Source organism: Alternaria ventricosa (genome assembly GCF_023758065.1).
Source record: "Alternaria ventricosa strain BMP 2768 chromosome Unknown scaffold_16, whole genome shotgun sequence".
In the NCBI taxonomy this organism is placed as follows: Eukaryota; Fungi; Ascomycota; class Dothideomycetes; order Pleosporales; family Pleosporaceae; genus Alternaria; species Alternaria ventricosa.
Window position 1 is genome coordinate 18,564 of NW_026055696.1, and position 24,384 is coordinate 42,947.

General features: G+C 53.3%; 9 protein-coding genes across 9 annotated transcripts; 3 read left to right on the plus strand and 6 right to left on the minus strand.

The window, feature by feature from the left end:
* Nucleotides 1-321: 321 nt before the first annotated feature.
* J4E93_008187 (uncharacterized protein) lies at nucleotides 322-1,972 on the minus strand (the record flags this gene model as incomplete). The annotated part of the gene is made up of 3 exons (XM_049346089.1): nucleotides 322-669; nucleotides 763-1,875; nucleotides 1,925-1,972. The coding sequence occupies 3 exons, from the start codon at nucleotides 1,970-1,972 to the stop codon at nucleotides 322-324; spliced, it is 1,509 nt and encodes a 502-aa protein (XP_049196490.1).
* Nucleotides 1,973-5,209: 3,237 nt separating this feature from the next.
* J4E93_008188 (uncharacterized protein) lies at nucleotides 5,210-5,914 on the minus strand (the record flags this gene model as incomplete). The annotated part of the gene is made up of 3 exons (XM_049346090.1): nucleotides 5,210-5,607; nucleotides 5,734-5,815; nucleotides 5,882-5,914. The coding sequence occupies 3 exons, from the start codon at nucleotides 5,912-5,914 to the stop codon at nucleotides 5,210-5,212; spliced, it is 513 nt and encodes a 170-aa protein (XP_049196491.1).
* Nucleotides 5,915-6,647: 733 nt separating this feature from the next.
* J4E93_008189 (uncharacterized protein) lies at nucleotides 6,648-7,538 on the minus strand (the record flags this gene model as incomplete). The annotated part of the gene is made up of 2 exons (XM_049346091.1): nucleotides 6,648-7,441; nucleotides 7,499-7,538. 2 exons carry the CDS (start codon nucleotides 7,536-7,538, stop codon nucleotides 6,648-6,650), a joined length of 834 nt encoding a protein of 277 aa, XP_049196492.1.
* Nucleotides 7,539-7,973: 435 nt separating this feature from the next.
* On the minus strand, nucleotides 7,974-8,738 carry J4E93_008190 (uncharacterized protein; the record flags this gene model as incomplete). The annotated part of the gene is made up of 4 exons (XM_049346092.1): nucleotides 7,974-8,219; nucleotides 8,278-8,552; nucleotides 8,609-8,654; nucleotides 8,733-8,738. 4 exons carry the CDS (start codon nucleotides 8,736-8,738, stop codon nucleotides 7,974-7,976), a joined length of 573 nt encoding a protein of 190 aa, XP_049196493.1.
* A 265-nt stretch (nucleotides 8,739-9,003) lies between these two features.
* Nucleotides 9,004-10,279, plus strand: J4E93_008191 (uncharacterized protein; the record flags this gene model as incomplete). The annotated part of the gene is made up of 3 exons (XM_049346093.1): nucleotides 9,004-9,137; nucleotides 9,187-9,274; nucleotides 9,320-10,279. The coding sequence occupies 3 exons, from the start codon at nucleotides 9,004-9,006 to the stop codon at nucleotides 10,277-10,279; spliced, it is 1,182 nt and encodes a 393-aa protein (XP_049196494.1).
* Nucleotides 10,280-10,698: 419 nt separating this feature from the next.
* J4E93_008192 (uncharacterized protein) lies at nucleotides 10,699-12,024 on the plus strand (the record flags this gene model as incomplete). Its single annotated transcript, XM_049346094.1, has 3 exons — nucleotides 10,699-10,710; nucleotides 10,758-10,913; nucleotides 10,942-12,024. The coding sequence occupies 3 exons, from the start codon at nucleotides 10,699-10,701 to the stop codon at nucleotides 12,022-12,024; spliced, it is 1,251 nt and encodes a 416-aa protein (XP_049196495.1).
* Nucleotides 12,025-18,146: 6,122 nt separating this feature from the next.
* On the minus strand, nucleotides 18,147-19,874 carry J4E93_008193 (uncharacterized protein; the record flags this gene model as incomplete). The annotated part of the gene is made up of 1 exon (XM_049346095.1): nucleotides 18,147-19,874. The coding sequence occupies one exon, from the start codon at nucleotides 19,872-19,874 to the stop codon at nucleotides 18,147-18,149; it is 1,728 nt and encodes a 575-aa protein (XP_049196496.1).
* A 1,580-nt stretch (nucleotides 19,875-21,454) lies between these two features.
* Nucleotides 21,455-23,418, plus strand: J4E93_008194 (uncharacterized protein; the record flags this gene model as incomplete). The annotated part of the gene is made up of 3 exons (XM_049346096.1): nucleotides 21,455-21,490; nucleotides 21,538-22,188; nucleotides 22,372-23,418. The coding sequence occupies 3 exons, from the start codon at nucleotides 21,455-21,457 to the stop codon at nucleotides 23,416-23,418; spliced, it is 1,734 nt and encodes a 577-aa protein (XP_049196497.1).
* A 134-nt stretch (nucleotides 23,419-23,552) lies between these two features.
* On the minus strand, nucleotides 23,553-23,972 carry J4E93_008195 (uncharacterized protein; the record flags this gene model as incomplete). Its single annotated transcript, XM_049346097.1, has 1 exon — nucleotides 23,553-23,972. The coding sequence occupies one exon, from the start codon at nucleotides 23,970-23,972 to the stop codon at nucleotides 23,553-23,555; it is 420 nt and encodes a 139-aa protein (XP_049196498.1).
* Between the last annotated feature and the right edge of the window lie 412 nt (nucleotides 23,973-24,384).

Genomic DNA, 24,384 nt, shown 5'->3' on the forward strand with positions numbered 1-24,384 from the left:
ATCCGATTGGTCACTCTATCCTTCCACACGCTCGTCCGCGCTAGGAATTGCAGTGCAGCCCCTGCATCGACCGGCCCCCGATGGTTACCAGCTCTCAGGTTCGAAGCTTCAAGACGCCTGAGGGACTAATATTCACGAAAGGTTTTCTGCGTTGCACTATGGGAGCTGGAGAATGATAGATGAAACCTGCGCATTTCACACCACAAAGCTAAGCCGACACACGATCATATTGTCCAACAAGACGCCTCTCTGGCGATAAAAGACAGTCTATCTACATCTCACAGCACCCGCCGCAGCTCCAGCAACTGCGAACACACGCCCCTAATTCCTCTCGACCTCCTTCAACTGGACCCACAACGGGTCCTTCTCCCAGACGAAGAACGCCCGCTGGTTATCCGGCCAACCGTGACTTCCGACTTGCAATTCAAGGTCGAAGTTCCAGATGAAGCGAGCAGCAATGATGCGCAGCTCGTTATAAGCCAAATTCTTGCCGATACAATTCCGAGGGCCGAAAGAGAAGGGTTGGAAGGCAGACTTCTTGTCTGCGTTGAACTGTGGGTCATGGTAAGGATGGTCTGGGCCGAGCCAGCGTTCGGGAATGAAGGAGTCGGGCTGGACGAAGTTGTTGGGGTTGTGGTGGACGGCCCACTGGAAGATCGTGATAAGAGTCTGAGAGGTGTTGTTAGCTGTGACTGTCCATGTTTATTCGAAGTATTTCTTCTGACTGATGTATGACAGGCAAAGTGATCTGGAATGACTTACACCTTTGGGAATCCAATAGCCGTTAACGTACTCGCCAGGAGACACACGTGGAGGCGTATCCGCAACGGGCGGGTACATTCGTAAAGTCTCCTCAATGCAGGCATGCAGGTACTTGAGTTGCGCAGTAGACAACATCGTTATGTCTTTCTCGTTGGCGAAGGCCGTCCGAACTTCTTGCTGGAGCCGCTCGAAAGCCTGCGGGTTCGTTGACATGAAGTAGGTGAAGCCTGACAGTGTCGTGGCTGTCGTCTCGCTGCCAGCCACGATCAAAGCCTCGGAGTTGCCCAGGATCTCTGCATGGCTCATGCCCTTCTCGTCGTTGTTGCGAAGGATGTACGTCATAATGTCCTTCCGACCGCCGGGTGCTGCGCCAAGTGCCAGCCTTCGCTCTACCTTCTCGTCACTCATGATCCTGTTGTTATGACGCGTTTGCATGTCCTCTTTAGAGATCATCAGCCGTAGGATCCAGCTGAGGCCAGGCATCTTCATCAATGCAACGATTTGCGCGCCAGCTCTGATGCCAGCAAATATCATGGAAACCCATGGATGGTAATCGCTGCTGTCCAGGCAATGGAACGATTCACCCAGGGCCAAGTCGCCGATGATGTCGAAGGTGGTGAAGTTGAACCATTTGACTACGTCCGTCGGGGTGTGTTGCGCGGCGTCTTTATGTAGGTGGGCAAAGAGCTTGTCGACGTACTCCATGATCAACGCCTCCTGACCCTTGATAGCAGCATCGGAGAAAGCATGTGCCATAACACGGCGTTGACGTCGATGGTCCTCTCTGCTGCTAGGAAAGATCGACTTGCGTGAAGTGTCTCCGCCCTGGTAAAATTCATGCCACCTGCCGAATTCGGGTCGGCCACTGCGACTTAATCCGAAAACTTCAGGCCATCCAATAGTTCCGTTGATGGATATGGAGTTGGGCGAAGTACGCACCATGTCACCGTACTTTTCATGGTACTTCAGGACCTTTTTGGCGAAAGTTCCTTGGATGCTGTTCTCGATGGCCAGAGGGATCCCGGAAACGGCGAAATGCTTCGGTCCAGGAATCTTGCGAAGGGGGTGGAAGAAGAGACGATAGATTGCAACGCCGATTGCACTGACGACACCCTGAGAAAGCGTTAGAGGGTGACTGCATCAGCGAGATGAGAACACTTACAATCTCGACTAGAAGCAGCACAACAGCTGCAGCCTTCTGAAACGACATCGCTGTCGACAGGTTGAAGATGATACCAGATGTGGAGTGACTTCGACGGCGGCTTGGAAGACAGAAATCCTGGTCCTCGAATCCGCGACGTGAGATGTGATGCGGATATGTGTAGAATGATGGCGATACCACTCCGCACGGGAGGACGACATTATATATGCCCTGCGGCAAAACCCCCTGGGTAGCAAGACTCTTTACCCTGTCTCTTCAACCATGGCTTCTACAGACTGTATGATGCCTGCCGACGTTTCGCGTTGACATCTTGCGTGGACCCCATCCGTACGCGAGAGGATGATCCTGTGGTGAACGACCAGGCACAACGGTCGGATCTCGAATGTTTCCGGGCGCTAGCCTCGAAGAGTGACATCTGCCAAAATCTCCGATGGGGAACGCTAGGGTCGGATCGCGACTGCTCCGGCTTCCGTCCTTGTTCACGCGCCGTTACGTTGTTGAGCGCGTATATACCGTATTGGAGGTTTTAGTGCGAGTGTCAAGCTGGGATGTAGCAGGTACGTTTTTCGTCTAGTGCTTCCAGACGGATGTCGTTGCTAGCCATCCGGTCGCGCCAAGCTTTTGGCTCGGTTCTACACACCCCACGATCGGCGTAATCTCTTGTGCCCAACGCCAAGCCGGTACGTAGGACGAACGTTATCAGCCTCCAAGGAGATGTGTTCTCTACCGCACCAAATCCGTTGCGCGCGAGGTGTTTTCAGCCTCGCAATCCAACAAGAATCCCGTCGGTCATGTTCTCAACGAAGGCGTGATCTATCTGTATTGGGAAAGCAGTGCGAAAGCCTCGTCGGTACGCGCTGGATAAACTCCTTGTCGCTATGTCGCCGCATATTGGTCGAGACACCCAGAATGTTGCGCACTCGCGTCTCGGAAAACAATCATCGCTCTTCCGCGCTGAGGATCGCAATGCAACGATACCCACCTGGGCAGCCAGTGGCGGACAAGCAGATCCAGGTAAGCATACACGTGCTCTGGCGCGTTAGGGATTGCAGTGCAGACTTACTGTGCGCGCTCAAGGTTGCGATGTCGTTGCAGAAGCTACCGGACGAGATCAGTCAGGCTTGGCCGGCGGCTCACGCTTCAGAAATCCTGCCCAGGTGCCCGTCCGCTCACGTGACTCACACGTGCTCTTCGACGCTACCTAGGTAAGAATCGCAGTGCACCGCTGCTTCCTGCAAACCGCTGCCTCCTGCAAATCGCTGCCGCCCGCACTTGTGCACTTCACCCTGAACATAGCAGTGCATCATCTAGACGAGTACCATTCATCGCACAGTCCGTTCAACAACCAGATGTCCTTCACTACGCCGAACGTACGATGGAGTCCACATCTGGGCAATTTCGGGAGGCCGCTCTTCCGCATACACCAACGCTTTCGCTGAGGACTGTAGCACACACCAGTCAAACCGCAATGATGGTGATGCAGATCACGTCGACGCAGGAAGGTGTGGTTCACTTTTACAAGATAGGTCTTCAATTTCGCTAGGGATTGCAGTGCACAAGCGCCGTGTGTCAGCCTGCGGAGAGGCGCTACGTTGAACAGCCGATTCGTCATCGACATGGTTCGTACATGGACTCGTCCGCACTAAGAATTGCAGTGCAACAAGGCCAGTGACGACAGTTCGAGCGCCTTTGCGAAAGACTTCTCCCTGTGGAGCTGACATTGGTGGGGATGCCGCATCCTCCGCGCCAAGACTGCGGTGGCTGAGCGTCCCGCCACAGGACGTACACCGTTGATGCGACCTGGGAGCCTATCAAGCGCGTTTGTTGTTCTACATACGTTCGTCCGCGCTAGAAATTGCAGTGCGCGGTTTACTGACCGGAGTTCTTGGAAGGCCCGAGCGTCTATGCAGGTAATCTTCGTTTTTTGGCTCAATGGCGACTGATCCGTCAACATCTGCTCCTCCGCACTCGACCTTGCAGTACATCTCCCCTTGTTTCCTTATCGCGTACTCATGTCTGCACAAGTTCTCCTCCGCTACCTAGGAACGCTAGAAACACAGTGCAAGCCAAAAATCTGATTGGTGTTATATAGCCACTGGCTATCGATTGGCTTCGTGTACGGACTCTTTCACGCTAGAGATTGCAGTGCACACCCTTGTATTTTCGTCGGTTTTCGCGATGCACTCGCAGGAGGTCGCAGTGGGTCAAACCCCAAAACACCTTCACCAGTCTCGCTACCCAGCAACTCATGAAGTGCGACCCTTGTTCGATGTACACGCAGAATACCGCGGCAAAACTGGCCCAAGTTACCGAACTGGGATGTCTACTCACAAGAGACGTGACTTGGACGGCCTCGTCCATGCCAAAACTTGTAAGGCAGGTTGCAGCTTCCGATAACTGAACGGCAGGCGCAGCATGCCACGGTGTCTTCCACGCTAGAGATTGCAGTGCAGGCAGTCGCAGCGGGGGCCACCACACCGCTTCCACTACAGACCCGTCCGCGCTAAAGATTGCAGTGCAACTCGAGTATCTTGTCGTCTTGAAGATTTGTGACTTCCCTGTCAGAAATCGCGAAATATGAACCTCTTCACGATGCCTACCATTATTACGGCCTAGCAGTTAATTGAGTGCAATCCATGTTTTGCGCGTATACACCTGGGCTGAGCTCAGTGGTACAAAAGGCCCCCGTTACTGCCCTTAGGAGGCTGACCACACCAGGCGCGACCCGAGCCCTCGTCCACGCTAGAGATTGCAGTGCAAAATCTGGCACTAGTCAGATTCTCTCCCGATTGGCCACCAACTTTAGCTTACATTCGGGCACACAGGCTTGTCGGTGCTAAGATTGCAGTGCAGTGGTGTGCCACTTCGCGGCAGAACGACAGATTATGCTACGGTGGAAACGCCACACATGCTGATAACCACTTACAGGTCTATGGATATTGTCTAGTTATCTGTGTCAGCTTGTGCATCTGTGGCAAGCGAGGCTTGGAACTGTGGTCTTTATGGTAGTAAAGTGTTGATCATTCATGGATGCGCATCTACTAGATGTGCTACCAAAGCATCAGATCAGACTCCGTTCAGCCTCGCGACTTCGCCCATGCAGATAATGCCAGCTGAAGCCCCCGATGCTAGACCCCGAGGGTACTCACCCGTCCATACATCCAAAGCAGTCCAACCGCCGAACGCCAAAGCTCAAATCGTGAAACCCTTCATCGCACCCTTCGGTGGACAAAGTTCGCAGCGTCGCAGAACCCTCGTCACCAACCAAGATCATCAGGAAAGTAATTAAACCTCTTCCTCAACGAGCTCTTCAACAACGACACCCTCCTCATCAACAGGCTCCTCCTTGACCCGCTTAGCCATCGGGACGTAGTCATCCTCGACCTGGCCCTCCTCGTCCTCCTTGTCTGAGGTCTCATCGTAAGTAGGCTTACGCCTGCCGTTGAGCGTGCGCTTGCCACGCGCTGCAGTCGGAGACAGAACTTCGTCGTCGTCCATGAGACCTTGGGGACCGTCACTGTCGGCGTCCTCGGAGACGGCTTTCTTTTTGCGCAGAACGGGCTTGGCCTTCGAACGGGGTGTCTTGGGTGTGGAAGCGGCGCGAGTTGGCGAGGCGACGGCGTGGGTAGTGCCGCCTTTGCGGATGTTGGTGAGGCGGTGGGAGACGGCCTTGGGGGTGCAGTCTGGGGATGTATTAGCTCGAGTCGCTATGGGTTGGAGTGTGAAAGAGCTGTGAGGGAAGAGTTGGGGGTGTGATTGAGTGTGGACATGGGCAGTGCGATGGCACTCAAGAGCTGGAATGTACTTACCGCCACCGATCTCTTCAGATAGGTACTTGAGAAGTGGCGCGCTGCTCTTGATATCATGAAACTTGAAGATACCCTTCAGAATCTGGCATTCCGGTCAGCAACTGAGACAAGGTGAATGGCAAGCCAGCGGCGCGCGAGATGAACTTACGATCTGATCTTTGTCGGCGGTCCAGTTAACCATCTTGACGGTAGTGTTAGGGGTTGGTCTGCGGTATCAGTCAGTAAATACGAAATGCTGGGAGCCAAGTGAACTCACTTTGTGGTATGTTGTTGGTTAGAACGAAGCTGAGTGCTATGCAGAAGCAAAGGCTAAAGAAAGCTTGATGAAGACGCGTTATGGGCGATTGACAGTATGCGATGGGGATGGGAAGGAAGACAAAGAGGGAAGGTAGGAGAGCGGGGTTTTATATCTTGCTGGCGGGGCTGGGGAGGCAGAGCGCGCGACAAGGTGAAGGTGAGAGACTGGCACTTTTCTGGCAGTGGGGATGGCGCTAACAGCTCGCTTGATGATAAGGCGTGGTAGTCGAGGCGAGGTGAAGGTGGAATTAAAGAACATGGGCCGCTGGACAGTACTGAGAGGAGCGAGGAATGCATTGGTCTGGCGAAGATGAATGGGTGAGCTGAGGGTTGTGGGGATAATTGACATCGGTAGCAGTTGGCCAGTCATCTTCACTGCCACAAAGCCGCCAATATCTCCCTGTTAGTTCATCTACTCCCCTTCGAATAGGCCCTTGTTGCAAGCACAAAAACACAGACATAAGCCTAACACTCCGCGCTGTATTCTTTTGCTCCGGAAGAAGGTGTAAAACCAAAATATATGGGTACCGAATACTCTCTGAAGCGAGATAATGTTACAAGACACATCACAATCCCAAAACCAGCAGCCATTCATGAAGTTCCTGCCGACTCAGCTCCTAAGCCGTCGGATCAACAAATTGTCTCTGCCCATCCTGCTCGTCACCCTCCTCTCCATCATCCCCCACAGGTTCACCATCCTCCTCCTTCGCCCCTCCAACACCCAGCCCCGCACTCTCCTGCTCCACAGTCCCTCTCTTCTTGTGATGCCACTCCTTCCACAGATCCGACACCATCTTCTGATTCTTCTTGTTGTTGACATAAATCTTCAACTCCTTAGGTATCGGGTACATCTTATCCATGAAGTCCTGCTTGTCGAGCTGCTTCTCCGTCATCGTGACTCTCTTCTCCGCAGTCTCGGCTTCCCGGACGAAGTACTTGGCCCATCGGAGTTCGTACTGGAAGACGGTTTCGCGGCGCCAAGGAGTGCGGTTCTTGGTTCCGGCCTGGCTACTGGCTGGGAGCTCTTCTTCTTCGGCTTTGAGGTCGTCTAGGACTAGACGGCAGAGACTGGGGAGGGGAATGTCCGCGGATTCTTGGTGGGCGCGCTCGAGCCAGAGTTTGCGCAGACGGTGGACGGTGTTTTCGTATGCAAGTTGCGGCAGTAGACCGCATGGTGGTAGGTCGTTGCTGAAGAGAATGGGCACTGCGCGGTCAGCTAACCACCTTGAATGGCGTGCGTCGGGGCTTGCTATCACGGGACTGATGTTCGTGAAGTTGAAAGACCTACTGTTGGGTAATAGCGCAAGCTCTTCCTCAGAAAGCGGTTTGTTGCTCTCATCGTCAGGCTCGCCATGGCCGTCCAAACCAAGTCCAGCAATGTCGTCGGACACATCGGTCCATTCATCTTCTTCTTCGACATGTGTTAGCGCTTGACATCAGGCGTAAACCTCCCGAAGTCTTGGCATACCCTGCATCTCCGTTGTTTGGCCTGTCGGTGGAGCTGACATGTGGCTAGGTCCAAAGGGCAGCCGGGGCATGCGTAGCGAGCGATGATAAGGGCAGCTGAAGATGACCCCGCCGAATCGAGTGCGCGCACAATAAGGAATTAGAAATTAGAAAATGGGTGTTGCGCGTTGACGTTGCAGCGGGAATGCAGGCTTCGGCGATCAAGCAAATAGAACGCCAGCGTCCGCGCCTGCTGCCCAAACGCAGGTAGTGCAGGGCAAGAGCTCATGACGTCAGCGCGTGACTAGACCCTGGAAATTGTACAAAATCACGGGATGTTGACATTCAGCCAGGACGTTTTGACAGAAGAGACACATGAACATGATGGAGAAGGTAGTACTACACCATTGTCGCGAACCAGAGAATGTCTTGTTAGTTCATTGATTGCGACATCTGTCACACAACCTCAACCACGCAGTAACCAAGTCCATGCTCATCTACAAAGCCTTGCCCATGAACTTCCTCTTGGTGTAGCTGAGCCACCACTTGCTGGGTGCGTTTGTCTCGTCCGCGTATACCCTGTTCAGTAACCGTGTCGCTAACTCTTGTCGCATCTGCATGATGTACTGTCGCAGCACTTCAGCGCCGTTCCTGTCCGCTGGCGCCTCGAAGGCCTGATTGAGCGGGAAGCCTGCGTCGCCCGGAATCGCAAAGTTGGTATCCAGCGCGATGTTCATGACAGCCTGCCAAATAGTCAGCTTCGAGCGTCCACCTTCTTCATCCGCCCACCCTACAGCATACCTTCTCAGCTTCTCTCCGTGACATGCCCGGCTTGATCTTTCCCAGTACCTCACTAACGTATAGGATGCCATAGATGAGGACACGATCGGCGGGCCCCTTGATCTCGAAGTTGCGGAAGAATGTGTTGGCGCGGAAGAGGGCAAGGATCTCGTCTAGCGGATCGTACGACTCGTGTGAGGCATCGATGGTGAGCTCCGTGACATCGGCAGGTAGAGCTGGCAGCTGGATGGCAGGGCCGCGGGTGCGTGTGCGAAGTGGAAGGAGAGCAAAGTTGCCTGATGCGCCGGTCAGTCACTTTTGCCCATGCCGGAGCTGGAGGGTATAGCTGTACCAATCAATTGCTGATTGGGCTCATCGAGGAAGACGGAGTGGTAGGCCTGGCGGGTGTTAGCTGTCTGTATGCATGCTGAATGACACGTGAAGCATTGGTTTAAAGAACGCAAGCTCTAACCTACCGGCATCTTGAGGTTGTCGCCTAGCTTGTGTGGTGTCTGGGTGTTCTGGGAGCTCGGCGGAGGTGACGGCGCAGCTCCGCTCGGTGAGGTGTGCTGGTAGGGCTGAGCAGCGGGGGGTGACTAAGCCGCCCCATCAACGCGTCCCTGCGCGCGGCGCGTCTCCCTCGGATTTCTTACTAACAGCTTCCATACCGCCAATCAACGTTCCAACGACCTCAATTCGGCCTCGAAATATATAGAAACCCTCTACGTCGTCATTACAAATATCGCAATGTCCGACTACGAAGATGAGATGGACGTGGATGCGCCCGCAGTAGACAACTCGATCACTTTTGGCGGAGACCAAAAGAAGGGCAAGAGGAGCGCTGCGAATCTACCCGTTGAAGCTGAGGATTCCCTACCATGGTAAGTCTCGATCTATGTCGACTTCGCATATCTGCTAAACATCAAATAGGGTGGAGAAGTACCGACCAAATTCACTCGATGACGTCGAAGGCCACAAGGACATAATAGCGACCATCAACAAGTTTGTAGACTCAAATGTACGGTCTGGAATTGCCTCCAAGAAGCTAAGCTAACGCATCCAGCGACTACCCCATCTTCTCCTCTACGGCCCTCCAGGTACCGGAAAGACATCGACCGTCCTCGCACTCGCACGCCGCATATACGGAAATAAGAACATGCGACAGATGGTCTTGGAGCTGAACGCCTCAGACGACAGAGGTATTGATGTTGTGAGGGAGCAGATCAAGACATTCAGTAGCACAAAGCAGATTTTCTCTGCGGCACCCAAGGCTGGAGATTCATCGCTGGCAACATTCAAGCTCATTATCCTCGACGAAGCCGATGCCATGACTGCGACCGCGCAGATGGCCCTGCGACGAATCATGGAGAAGTACACCGCAAACACTCGCTTCTGTATCATCGCCAACTACACACACAAGCTCTCGCCCGCGTTATTATCACGATGCACGAGGTTCCGATTCTCCCCGCTGAAGGATCGGGACATCAGGAATTTGGTCGATAAGGTCATTGAGGAGGAGAAGGTTAACATCACGCAAGACGCGACCGACTCGCTCGTCACGCTCAGCAAAGGAGACATGAGACGGGCACTTAACGTACTACAGGCCTGCCACGCATCAAGCACGCCGCTTCAGACACCCGGCAAGCCCGCACCCGACCCATCCACGATCGTGCGCGACGAGATCACGCAGACGACCATCTACGACTGCATAGCAGCACCACACCCGTCAGACATCAAGTACATCATCGAGACGTTACTATCGAAGAACGACATGACAGAGTGCTTGCGCACGGTCAATAACCTGAAGATAATGAAGGGTCTTGCGTTGGCAGACATCCTGACGGCGATCAGCGAGGAGCTAGTCAGCAACGACGTGCCGCCGCAGGTCATGGTGACTTGGATGGCAGGTCTGGCAGACATCGAGTACAGGTTGAGTGGAGGTGGTAACGAAGCCATACAGACGGGCGCAGCGATCGGCGTTGTGAGGACAGGCGTGGAGTTGTTGGAGACTGGAAAGAAGTAGCACGTTCGCGGCACTAGTTGTGAAAGGAGGACAAGAGCGAATTGCTAGAAATGATACCATTGGCACGCGCAAAAGTAATGCGACAAGACTACGTCCGCACCACCCAAAGATCGCAGTCGTGATGATACACTACAAGAAAGTGGGGCAATGTGTCTCAGGATACTCAAGATCACCGTGGTGATAGGACGAGAGTCGTGTTTTGCGCTAACCACGCTAGTCAACACCCACGCGACTCGGACGCGCCTTCCGATTGACGTACCCCGGGATATATACACAACGCATCAACAATCAACACAGTTATCTTAGTCGCGTTCCCCATAGTCAAAGATATTCCTGCCCTGCTCCCTAAACGAAACACGTGCGACCACCTTGGTATATCGAATAACCGGATACGCGCGACGCGCATGCATACTCCGATCATGCCTGTAAAGGTAAGTCAACTTGCGCGTTGAATGATTATCGGACTAACATCAAACAGAGGAGAGACGGTCCAACGAAGCAGCGACAAGTCAGTCTGCGCAGAAGCAGAAGCATCGATGCACTTGCTCTTCCGGTGATTACAGAAACAACCAAGTTACAAGAGCGTCGAGCAATCGAGGGAAAGAGCAAGCGGCCGCCTAGGTGGCGAGGGCCTGTAAGTACTATATATACATGGCGCAAAGTCACCCAGGCTCATATCGCCGCAGCAGCAGAACAATAATCCTCTATCTCACAGGCCAGCGCCGACCATGCCATCGCAACGGGAGTCGATACCAGCACGTGACCTCAGGAACAGCCCACCAGAGAGCCAGCCACCACCATCATCAAACATCCAACTCCGCTTCTCTTTCTCCGAATCCTTCATCGATGATGTCGAGCGACAAGTCCACTCCGAGAACAACTTCAATCAAAGTTTCTCGGGGCTGACCATGACCCCCGGTGCTAGCTTCTCCTCCTCGAGTTCACAGTCTACCACCAAGGCATCTCCGGTCCAACCAATCCAACCACAAACGTCCATCTACCACCAGCCTCCGGTCTTGATCAAACCGGGCAAGAAAAGAGAAGGCTATGGATTCAGCTACTCGGAGACGTTCATGTACGATTCAGACGACTACCCCGACACGGAGTGCGGGGACGCGGATGACCAGTCGGCTGAACTACACACCACGAGGTCACTGGATAGCAATCCGTATCTGAACTGGGATGGCGGAATTGGATCACAACAATCACAACACGGGCAACAATCTCACCTATCCCAACAATCACAGTGCTCGACCAGGCCAACATCACGAGATTCCACAACAACGATCCCAACCCCAACCACCTCCTTCGACGACCTCGTCGTCCTCCGCCCCCCAGGCTCCTTCCACCTCGCCCGCCCACAACGCCACCTCCCTTGCACAACCGCAACGCGCGAAGATGCCCTCGCCCTCCGCGCGTCTGCCACTCTACTCCTCTCGAAATACACAGAGTCCTCATCAATCCAACTCGCCCTGCTAACACGCATGGAGCGCATGATGTATCTGGAGCAGCAGAAGCCTGGTGCGACGGAAGATAGTGTAGCGGAGAGTTTAGAGTCGTGCGTGAGGAGGTTACGAGATTGGTTGGTGAAGAGTAAGGATGAGAGGATTGAGACGGGCGAGTGGAGGGGCATGGTGGAACATGAGATTGAGTGGGTGGATTGGATGGTGAGGGCGGCGGAGAGGGGCGTGTTGCATGTGAGGCGGAGGGGGTGTCGGTGTCGGCCAGAGTGGGAGGGGCTGTGAGAACGGACATCCCTTTGCACTGCAATTTCTAGCGGCGACGAGCAAGTCTGTCAGGCAACTAGCCAGTAATGTACGACCGTTTGCATAGCCGGGTCGTGGTGTTGTGTGCTGCACACCTTTTTGATTTTGCACTGCAATTTCTAGCGTGGAAGAGGAGATATATGAGTGAAGTAGCCAGTCATACAACTCTCCAAGAATTTGGTGGCTGTCAAAAGGCTTGTGCAAAGCCCTGCGATCGGTCATTACGGTAAGCCATGCGCGGGTTTAGACCGGATTGTCTGATTGACCAGGCAGCATTTGTACAGGTCAGGCCGAACAACAACGCATCAATTTATTGCACTGCAATCTCTAGCGGCGACGAGTACGTAGGCGGAAGATATAGCCAATAATACACGTCTTTTGCACCGCCCTGTTACGCACCGCTGCAAGCCACACGGATCCAACCCACATCGGTTCCGAGAATCATTGGTATGGATGGATGCGCAGAAATGGTGGCTGGAGGACCATACGCTGCGGCCCACCGGTGAAGCTGAAAACAGGGGTCTAATTATTGCCAAGTTGCTCTTGTCGGGCCATGCACTGCAATTTCTAGCGTGGAAGACGTCGTCCCAGGCGCGATAGCTGGATGCAGTAACTGGCAGAGTGCACTGCGATCTCTAGCGCGGGAGAGGCCATCTCATCGCGGGCTAAGCCCGATATGGCTTTGGTTGTATCACAAGAAGTACAAGATCTTAAGTTATCCGGCTCTTTCTAAATTTAATGTTTGTATTAGCGACATAGCGATTATACCACAGCACAGTCTCAGTATTCAGACCGCAGTATAATTAGAAGTCGCACCCTATCCTTGTCGCTTCTTTCTGCACTGCAATCTTTAGCGCGGAGGAGCAGGCATAGTCGCTAACCGTGGAAGGATGTAACCAGAACGACGAAAAAGTAGCCAGTCATTCGTAACTTCCGCATAGCCCCGTCGTGCGATGTAACGAGCCACGCGGGTTGAATTCGGGAGTAAACCGCGGGAAGGTACCGACAGGAAGGTTTCTGTAACAGCAGGTATGCAAATGGCCGCGCAATGCGTCTTTACAGACATGCACTGCAATCTCTAGCCTGGACGAGGCCTTCCACCACGTGCGCGATCAGATAGAGAGTGCTCTCAAGTTCCACAATCGAGACACGATTGTTCGTGCTATCCGAGTATGTGCAGAAGTCGTGATATCTGTTGGTGCACGGCGGGCTCGGAAACGTTTCCGAACGCCTGTCGGACCTTTCCGAGCACAACCGTGTACTTCAACACCAACCTTGAACCACGTTTAGCCATGCATGACTTGGTTGGCTGCCATGATTAATACAACGAGGTGCTTTGCGAAGTCAGCTCTTGGACGCCGTGTGCGTATTACCACTGCTTCCCGACACATGAGCACCATCGCGCCACGCGTAGCAGTCCTATACCAAGAACTCGCTCCACCATTAATCAACGGAGTGCGCAAGCCCAAGAAGCCCGGGGGTACGCCATTCTACTTCCTACTCCACACTTCCGAGGCAATATTAACGACCTTACCAAGGCTACAGAGACTCCAGCGCAGACATCGCCCACGCACTAACCCACCAACACCACAGCCCCGTCTCCGTCATCACGCCCGCCTCCGCCTCAGATCCACAAAAAGATGAAGAATGGTGTTTTGGAGATACAGAGACTGAGATTGCGTGGGCGCTGGAGAAGGGAGCCACGCATCTCTGGGCTAACACTATACTCTTCGCGAAGCATCCGCTTCAGACGGCAGATAGTCTGACGAGTGTGGCGCAGACGGTGAAGGTTGTGGGACAGCCACCGAAGTTGGTGGAGCTGTGCGATGATAAGGCGTTTGTCAACGATCTTCTTCGTGCTCGTGGTGGTTTTACGCTGCCGGAGGCGCGTGTTATGATTGATGATGAAGATCTTATGGAGGTACTGTGGGAAGATCTTCGGTATCCTGTTGTCGCCAAGCCGGTTAGAGGACGAGGAAGCCACGGAGTGAGAGTTTGTCGCTCCGAAGAGGAACTGATCGACCATTGCGGCGATTTACTGGGAGAGGATGCGTCCGTGATCGTCGAAGACTTTCTTGCGGGGCAGGAAGTCACTGTTACTGTTATGCCGCCTTCGCCTGCGACGGGACAGGATGGTTATTGGGCGATGCCGGTTGTGGAACGGATCAATCACGCTGAAGGTGGGTTGGCTCTGTGGAGTTGGAAAAGCGTCTGCAATGCTAACTGACTACGAACAGGTGTGGCACCTTACAACGGCACAGTCGCTATTGTGCAAAACTCTCGCTGTCTTTCCGAAGACGAACATCTGGCCGATCCACAGTATGGCGAGGTACAGCGACAGTGTGTCGAGGTGGCGAAGCTGCTTCAATGTACTGCTCCTATTCGAATTGACGCTCGTCGGTTCAGTGAGGATAGATCGTCCCCGTTCGCTCTTTTCGATGTCAATATGAAACCGGTAGGTTCATTGAGATCTGCTGTTGATAACATGGCTAAACTATGACCAGAACATGACGGGTCCTGGTAGGCCGGGTAGAGAGAACCAAGCTAGCCTGACGGCACTGGCTGCTGCTGGCTTGGGATGGGATTATCCGACTCTGTTGTTAAAGATACTCGAGACTAGCAGTTCGCTGCATGATCTGAGGAATGTTACATTGTCAAATGTCGGGAGCATATAGTTCAAGCAGGAGTAGAAGCTTGTACTTACCTAGGTAAGGTTCAGCGCGCATCATGATGTCATAAACTCTTCCCCGTCTACTCTCGTTCCTCAGCGCGTGTTAAGCGTGTAAGAGACAAACTGCTAGTATACTAAATTGTATTACTCTATGACAATAGTCCGCAAAGCTACATTAGGAAACAATGTATCGCGCAACAAACGAAGTTCAAATTCTCTATCCGAATGATCTGAATTCATTTCTCTCCCACCATGAAACCAGTAATAGAGCTGTCCAATGCGCCGGTACACCTCATATGAGCCCTCTCCATCTTCACCATCCGTTGATCGTAACCGGCTGACAACTATAGCGTCATACAAGATGAAACCCGGGTATTCGTCGATGATGCCTACTAAAACAACAGTGTATACCTTCGTCGCGATGTGAGGGTCTTGAACCTCGTCCCAGGCTAAACTCGCGCTTAGGTACGAGAAAATGGAGAAACATGGCTCGTCGAATTCTGGATCAAATCTTCCGGTGGTCGGTAAAGAAAGGTCAACAACGGGGGCACGTAGCTTCAAAGAGGCCTTCGTTAAGTTCCCATACTGGTTGCTGGCCTCAGCTAGTATCACTTGTACGTCGATTATCTCCGCCAAGGCTTCCGAATGTGCACCGAGACGACGTGTACGATACTCAATTCCGCCAGGTACCGATGCCCAGCTCCAAGATGGCGCAATGGTAAGACATTTTTCCCTCGTTCGAGCGGAACATGGAGTACTAGATTTCCAGGAAAGACATCTGGATAGATGTGACTCCCATATGCCAGCGTAATATCCATGCCCAAAACGTTCGGTCGCTACACATCTTGCAATCGACGACAGGGCTGTCAAACGGTCTGTTTGTAACGTGAATTCCGAGAGTGAGTAGAGTTCAATGAAAGCTAGCCAGTTTCCGAAGATCATTAAAGAAGCGTGATGTGATCCTATGTTCTGACCGATTTCGGCTTGTTCGGCTGCAAGTTCATCGTCGCTAAGATCCTCGGTTATGTCAGTTGCTTGGCACTCCCAAAACACCCCTTCTTCGGTGAAATGTAGTATCCTCCGCGAGAGTAGGCGCTCTTGTGCAACCCAGCCGCGCCTGTTCAAAGAGGAGGCTACTACTGAGCTGTAAAATGTCGACACAGCAGAGTGAAGGCGCAAGCGCTCTTCTGCTCCATCGGTCATTGGTTCTGCAGAGATGCCACATGGCGGATTGTAGTCTGTTTCAACTTTCCCCAAAAACCCTTCATTTGGGTTATTGGAGCAAGTAGCAGAAATAGTGCATATCGAATTTTGGTAAACAAGCCACATGCGCGGTCCTTCTGCATTCCAGTCCGTATAATCCCCGTGTGCGCTTGGTTGAGCTATGCACAAGGCGTCGATCCAGAGAAAACGTATCCCTAGACCCCGTGCGACCATAATCGCATCCTGGAAGGTTTGTGGCATGCTGATAAGGAATGTAATCCGGTCTTTAGTGAGCTGCGTTCTCAACATACAAGCTGGTGGACCTTGACCCCAGCGATAGCTCAGGGTACAATATTTCGAAAGCTCATCCGCCGTAGCGCGGTTCCTGACGATCCAGTCTTGCGTGTCAAGCGTGAGAACGACATTGCCATGGGAAAGATCGAGCAGACGACGTGGAAGAGAGGGTAGCTTCATCTTTGAATCCACTTCAATTGGCTGACAGAGGTCATGCTCATGCTTATCGCCAAGCATACAGGCTTCCAGAAGCTCACGAGCACGCAGGACCGGGTCATAGGGAGGTTCTAGGGTATCATCATCATGATACATCGGGCTCGAACCTATATGAAGGCGATAGGAAAAGTAAGGCGCGGGGCCGTAAGAGCAAATTTTGTCCTCGCCCAACTCAATTACTCCGTTGTGGTCTCGAAGCACAATCGGGAGCTCGTTATCGATGCGTCGAAGGTTTGCCGCGGAAACTTTCTCTATCTCTTTCCGAATGAAGGAGCACAGATCGCAACCACTGTCGGCAGATCTGATTAGTTCGGGTCCAGAGGACCATGTACGAAGTCGTTTGCTGGGTTCACCGGGTTTGCGCCTCGGAATCACAACCTTGCTGCACTCATGGCATCGTGGCATGGCTCCACATCCGGCAAGAGTTGCGGGTCGAAAGAGCTGAGAAGAGCATACGTTTGGGAAAGACGCGAGCACCGAGGGAAGAGCTCGTAAAAAAGGCTGTGCTGCGTTCGTAAGGTGGATTTGGGTGTTTGCGTCTCAACCGTGATGAACGCTTCGGGAAGTGGAGACAGGCAATGACAAGCTAGCGATCGACCACCAGAGAGCTGGCGTAAGGGAACTCGCAGTCGCGGAAACGAAGAATGATGTAGGAGTTCAAGCGTACGAGTACGATAGACAGAAGTCGAAGAGACGAGGCTCAGCCATCTTCACCGGTTTGCGGGGCGCACCACGGAGACGCTGAGGCTGAGTCCGCCAAGCTTCCTTCGCTGCGCCTGCATCTTCAGGCGCCCCCACCACTCCGACAGGAATAACGAAACACTAACAAGCGAGGTTAACTTTTACAACTCTACAACGTTACAACAACAATAGATTTAAGAATAACAACCTTACAGGAAAGAATCTACTCTATATAAAATATAGTGTAGAGCTTCTCTAAAAAAATCTAGGGCTTCTTATTGTGTTGTGCAGCGTTTGTAGAAGTCATCCCTTAGCAGTGAGTGTTCGATTTTTCCTGTCGGGGTGGTGCCCCGTCAGTTTTGCCGTATGCTGTGATGCCGAAGCGGTATCAGTATCGATGTCAATGCCGGCACCGCATCGCTGTATGTTTAGCTGCGGCCCGTCGTCAGCTGTTGTGCGTGATGATGCAGGTGGTGGAGGCAGAATGAAGTTGAGGCGCGGCTTCCCGCTTGTCGCCTCTCCAGCAGCCCCGCCAAGAACCACACACGGAAGGATCTAATCGAGCCAAGTGAACTTATGATATCTTTGAATGTGCGCGATACATCATAATAATAAGCAATGCAACAGTGAACATATTGTGATCTGTTTCTTTACCACTACTTCCCCAAAACTACCTATACCACGCCATGCTATCTGTCTGTCTGTCCATCCTATCATACACTAGAACTTGGTATTCATGCCCATAATCGAATCAATAAAGCCCCTCCTCCAAGCAAGAAGTCATGTACGCCAGAGAAATGCTAAGAACCCCTCAACCAGAAACGCCCATCTCAGCAGCCACCCGTTCTTCATCCTAATAAACCACAGGTTCAGCCGCAGCACCCCACCTCTCATGCACGCGCATCTTGACAGCGAAGCTCTCAAACTGCCATGTCTTACTCCTCTCATTAAGTGTCTGTTGAAACCTTGTACCAGTACATGTACCGATGGCGTAGATCCCGTCGTGCGCTTTTCGGTTATTGCAACCGTAGCAGACCTATCGTCTACGGTAGATATCCGCATCTCTTTCCCTGTTATCCCGGTTATCGCGTCTTTGGTCTCTGCGGTCTGGACTACGCGATCGTGTCCGTCCATCTCTCCGTTCCCTAGCAAAGCCCCTCGCGTCATTCCGATCTGGTCGATCTCTGTATGCGCGGTTCCGGTCTGAGCGGTCATCTGTGTATCCTTCTCTCGAGTTACCGGAGTCGCGCGAGCCGCGGCGAGGTCGATCGTCTGGTTCGCGGGAGCGGCGAGGACCTTCTGCACCGTAGCTGGGTATATAGGTGTCGCCGCCGGCGGCAGCTGGCGGTTGTCTCCTGCGGTCTGCGCCATCGGGGCCGTAGCGGGGGACAGGTGGGAGGGGGTGACGGCCGTCTGCGGGAGGTGGTGGGAGACCGTTGTGGCCTCTGTCTGCGCCGTTGCCCCAGTTCGGTCGCCGGTCACCAACTGGTGGTGGGGGTGGAGGCCGGTGTTCGTAGCGGCGGTCGTAGCCTCCTCTTTGGCCTCTGTCGACGCCTGGTGGACCGCGGTCTTGTGGGCCGCCGTATCTTCGGTCGCCGTTCTGCCATGATTGTGGTGGTGGACCTTGGCCGGTCCATTCGCCGTTTGGTCCGCCGCCGACTGTGCCGCCTTGTGGTGCTGGTGGTAGTGCTTGCTTCTGGCCTCGCGCGTTCCGTCGATCTAGCTCGTGTGAATCTGCAAAAGTAGGGATGTCTTCCTCGCGCATTGGGAGTGGCTGTTCTCGGAAGTATGGGTGGTCGATGGCGTCGATGGCGTTGATTCGTTTCCGCCAGTCGAGCCTCATGAGGTCTTTGATGAGTGACAATCCGACAGGCGAGAGTTCGCGGAACCGTTGAGCGATAGTACCCGTGTGGACGGGGAATGCGCGTATGGGTTCCGCGCCGGGCAGATCGCGCCACCCCGGCATGCTGTCGTCGTTGGGCGATCCGACAAGCTCGAAGATGATCTGGGCTTGGTGAATGTCGCTCTGTCCTGCGAGGATGGGCTTGCGCTTGAACATCTCTCCAAACACACAACCCGCACCCCACATGTCGATAGCCGGGGTGTACTTCCTGAGCTGCAGAAGAAGCTCTGGGGGCCGATACCATCTAGTCACAACCAATGTAGTGTATTCACGCTTGGCTTCGCCGTTCCCCCTGCCCCGTTGTGGTACCGCTTCGTCGTAGTGTCGCGCGAGACCGAAATCCGCTATTTGTAGCCGTCCGCGGTTGTTGATGAGAAGATTGGCGGCCTTCATATCTCGATGTAGGATGTGGTTATCGTGGAGGTATCGCAGGCCCTTGAACAGCTGCAGCATGTAGCACTTGATTTGCGCCTCCTTGAACTGAACTTCGGGGTTGTCGAGGAGACCTGATAGATCGTGGTCTGCGTATGGGGTGACCATGTACAAGATGGCGCGTTTCCTGCCCTCGGTCTTTGGTCGTTCTACGGCCATCTCTTCCAACTTGAGGACGTTGTCGTGCGATAACATCTTCAGCAGCTTGATTTCTCGCAGCGCCGTAATAGGGAAGCCATCTTTCTCGTTGTGCATCAGGATCTTCTTCAGCGCAAAGATGCTGCCAGTAGCCTTTTGTCGCGCCATGTGGACTTCACCAAAAGTGCCCTCTCCAAGCTTCTTCATCATTTCGTATTCGCCGATCTTGCTGCATCCTTTGAAACGTCGCTGCAGGGTCTGCGATGGCGTCGCGCCTGCCGAGTTTGCCATGTCGGCGGCGGTGGTGGTGGCTTGAGTTCGTGATGGAAGATTCGCGGCGACGCTTTGTACCGGCTGCTAGTGGTCCTCGGCGCAGATGTCCGCAGGGGAGTCGGGCTATTTCTCCAACCCGGTGGCGTGATGTTGCGAGATTTACGTGGTCGCGATGGCATGCGCTGCCATGGATAGGAGTTAGAACGCAGAAGCTATTGTGCGGGCATGATAATAGGCGAAGACATTGTCGTAGGTGAAGGAGCAAAGAACGCGATCCACGGTTGATGGCACTGGCTTGGCGCCACACGCTAGCGTAGCCTCCGATCGACCTTAACCACACCTCCATCGCGAAAGACGTCAACAGGCCATTGCACCCTATAGCAACCAGGTACGATATGCTACCACACACTACACTCAATTTACAGTACTGAAAGTCTACCAGGCTCCCAGTCATCATGCAACCCACACGAGCCCGCATGGGCCCGCCCAAATATGCGCCGCACCCGAACCACCCCATCCACATCCACCCGGTCCGACCGCTTTACCGATTCATGGCTACCGGCCTCGGCGCATCCATGTGGTTCTTCGTATGTGGAAGGAACGGAAAGAAGGTGGCATAGCGCTAACAATGGCAGTTGATGTACCGCGCGAAGAAGGACGGTCCAGCGCTCCTCGGCTGGAAGCATCCATGGGATCACTGAGCTCTTGATGAGCACGGGCAGGGGTGCGAGAATCTACAAGCGTGAAATGAAGACAACATTGGGCATAGCGGATGTACATACTATGGATGACGCAGGATGCGGAAACCAAGACCGGTAGCTGTGATGTCCCGCGCAGACAGCGCCAAGAAATTCGAACTCCAACAAGATCATGCCAATCGTACCACTGTCATGGATAAGTGCTCATACTGGTGACCTTGTGGATGAGCATATGGAGACGGCTCAGCAAAACATGGTAGGATCAAGCGAATCTTGATTCTCCCCCGTCCCGGATTTCAATGTGTTGCGTCCGAGGCATTCTCAAACGTTTCTAATGACGCTGCAGTCTTGCATCATGACTGGCGACCGGTCTTTGTTTCAAGCTTCATTTTGTAGCTATTCAAGGTTGGGAGAAGCATACCACGCTCTGCAGCTCACTTTGCGCCGGTGCTCAGTCGTTTTGCACTTTCACTACCACGAATACCTGCCAGAATAGCTACAATAGCAGCTGACCCGCAGCGCACTCTGCTGTCAGTCTTGGCGACTCGAACAATGCTTTATCACGCGCCGCCTCTGACGCTGTGAACTATCGTCGCCCCTCTGCTACCCAGCTCAACCCCACTGGCACAGACGCACTTCTCGCACCCACGCTCCTTGAACCATCAGCACTCCCATCGGTTGATCTCTTCCATCACAGACTTTCATCCGTTGTGCACTTCACAGTCTTCGCTAGACAAATCGCTCTCCACTGGTCCTCCGTCGCCACTCCTCATTACAGACGCGTGTACCGTACACTATCGTCACCTCGACCACAGACTAGTTGACCGCAGTCTTGTAAGGGCGTTAACATCAACTCAATAAGTCAAGACTAACATGACAAAGGCCATGGACACTGCTACCATGTTCGCCAGCGGCGCATCGTATGGCTTGTCTATGGTTTGTATCGCGCCCTGATCGCCAGACTCGTAATTAACATCTCATAGCCTTCACAACCCCCGGCGAGCAATGATCTCGCGCACATCAAAGCAGCGCTCAGCGGCTTCGCCGACCTCGCCATCGATAAGAACATTGAGCGCACCACTGTTATATATGTCGTCGGCTCTACTCTTCCCAAGCGAGTCCGCAAGCAGGGCGTCAAAGACATCGGTTCATCCCTGAACAGCATCTTCCGCAGGGAGAGGATTTTCCACAACGACAACGAAGCTTTGTATTCGCTCGAGGGCATACTAAGCAAAGCCATCGACTACCACATCACCGCCACGGACATTGCCATCACCGACGATCGGTACAAGGAATTGATCGCTGCTATCAAGTTCGAGCTTGAAAACATATCAGACAAGCAGATTTTCTTCGCTCTCATCGGCCGTTTCGTCTCCAAGGTCAGTGATTGCTCGGGTGTGCCTGTGCCTGCAGCCATCCTCGCTGCCAAGCGGAACGTGGCTTCGGGCTCTGTCGCTGGCCACTGGCAGACCAACACACTTCCGATGAAAACTGGCTTCAACTGGAATGTCAGCCATGAGGGCAATGCAACCACTGCAGCTGAATCGGACGACATGGACTACGACTTCGATGGTGCTCCAGATATCCAGACCAGTTCCGCTCCAGGACCCGGAGACTCTCCCTTTCTTGGCGCTGTATTCACATTCCAGCCTGGTAATGCATCCCCGGAGTCGACTTTACCTGCACACACGAAGTTAGCGCCACGGCAAGGGGATCACGGCTATCTCGACGGAATCTCTTACGCGCTTCGCCTAAAAGGGCTGGAGTTCTTCCATGACGAAGTGGAAAGAATGCACTGCAAATTGAGCCCCTTTTAGGGCATGCTGCTCGATCAGAATGGGCTTTACGAGCTGATGCATAGTCTGGATGCCAAGGTCCTCCATGACATACACATGGAAGTATCATCTCGTTCCACTCCTCCGTCAGACACGTGGCTTGACAACAAATACAAAGACGGGGTACAGACCTCGCTCATCGCTCTGGGCGACGCACGCAACTTCCTAGCAAGAGTGAAAGAGGTCTTGTACTCCAGAGACGTCGAGATGGCCGACGTATCCGCTCACGATAGCTGGGCCGATCCGACGCTGAACCAAGAAGAGTTCGACGCCCTGAATCCCCTGGAAGCGCCACCTTCGCTTCAAAGGTTATCAGTCGACAAGCGCCGACACTTTCTCTGTCGTATGCTACGCAAAGCGAAGCGCATGAACGACAAAGCACGGTCAGCGCAGAAAGAGCGCTTACAACCTTCAGAAATGATGGATATGGTGCATCAAGACGAACTCGCAGTCCTTCACCGCATCGACTCCGCAATGCAGGGCTCAATCTTCAAGCGAGATGATGCGGCAATTGAGAGAGCGTACGATAGCCAGTCTGAGTGTGAACTCCGTGATTGCGGCAGACTCAACTCGTTTGTGGACAAGGTGAAAGGCTACCATCGGCGTCTGAGGAACTTCATCTCGTCTGCGAAGGGGCATGTCGCCGACGCGTTTGGGTTGCGTGGCGACAGCGGTGCTTCCCATACTGCCGATGTACAGTACCCTGCTCCCCTTCCTCCGCCAGTCCAAGACATCAAGGGCTCATTCATCTCCGCCCTTACGAACGCTATCAACGCCATGAACTCCAGCCTGAGCGCCACACACAACCTTGACCAACTCCTTCTCCAGCCAGCCGAGGTAGCCGATCTCGTATCTAGATTGGAAGCTCGCATGGCGAGCGATCTTGGACAAAAGTACATCGGCACGCCTTTGACATATCAGGAGCAAGAGACTCGATATGTTCAGGCTGCGAACCACTTTCTACAGTGGATACAGAATACCCACTGCTTTCGTGAGACGGTCAAGGAGTATCGTCAGTTGACATCTTGAGGGGATGCTCGGCAACGGTGCAATCACGATGGAAAACCCGTCGATCTTGCGTTTCTATGATGAACCTCTATTATATCGCAAAACCGGCAGCTCAGCACCTCTTCCCCTCCCTACATTATTATCTTCCCGCCGCCTCACACCACGAGTCCCTCCATACCCTTCTCAATATCCCTCTCCATCTTCTCCATCTCCACCATCATCTTCGCCCTTTCCGCATAATTCTCCAACCCCTTCGGCGTCGCATTAGGCCCAACCTTCGCTACAGCCTTGAGGTACTCCACTTTCTGCTCCCTCATATCCTCATTATCCCAATTATTGCCCTGCATCTTTGCGTTAACCATATCCGCCGCTTCGTGCTCCATCTTTCTCGCTAGAGTAAGCAGTTGCGGTAGAGAAAGCTCAGTGAAGTCATCCCAAAAGGGAGCCACCCCCGCATCCATACATGCAGCTAGTAGCTTTACTTCCATGCCGCGGGCTAGTTTGGGGATTTTGACGTTGAGATCCATGAGGGTTTGGAAGAAATCGGTGATTGTCTCGGCGCGTGTTTGGTCCATGATGAGCAAGTTTGCTTGATTGTGAAGGCAAGTTTGAGTCTGAAGGCAAATCCTTGTACTTGCTTTTCTTCCGAGGTGAAGAAGAGAAGGGGCGAATTGGTGGGGTGATTACTGGAACTAGGTTTGTTCGCCTTATGAACGGTGGTACCTTGTTGCTGTGGAATGACTACAGGTATATGCATTGTTTCGTCACGATGTTACCGCTACTCAGTAGTAGTGATCGCCGCGTTCCGCTCCACCATAGTGACAACGTGGTAATGTATCCGATTGAAAGCTGTCAACCCTGTGGTGTGACAGTGAGGCAGTAAAAGTTAAGTAGAGTCCACTGATGCAACCGCAAAACAACCGTGGAAATATATGTGATGTAGCTTTCTTCCTGATTTCACGGTATTCTACCATCATCAACGCGTAC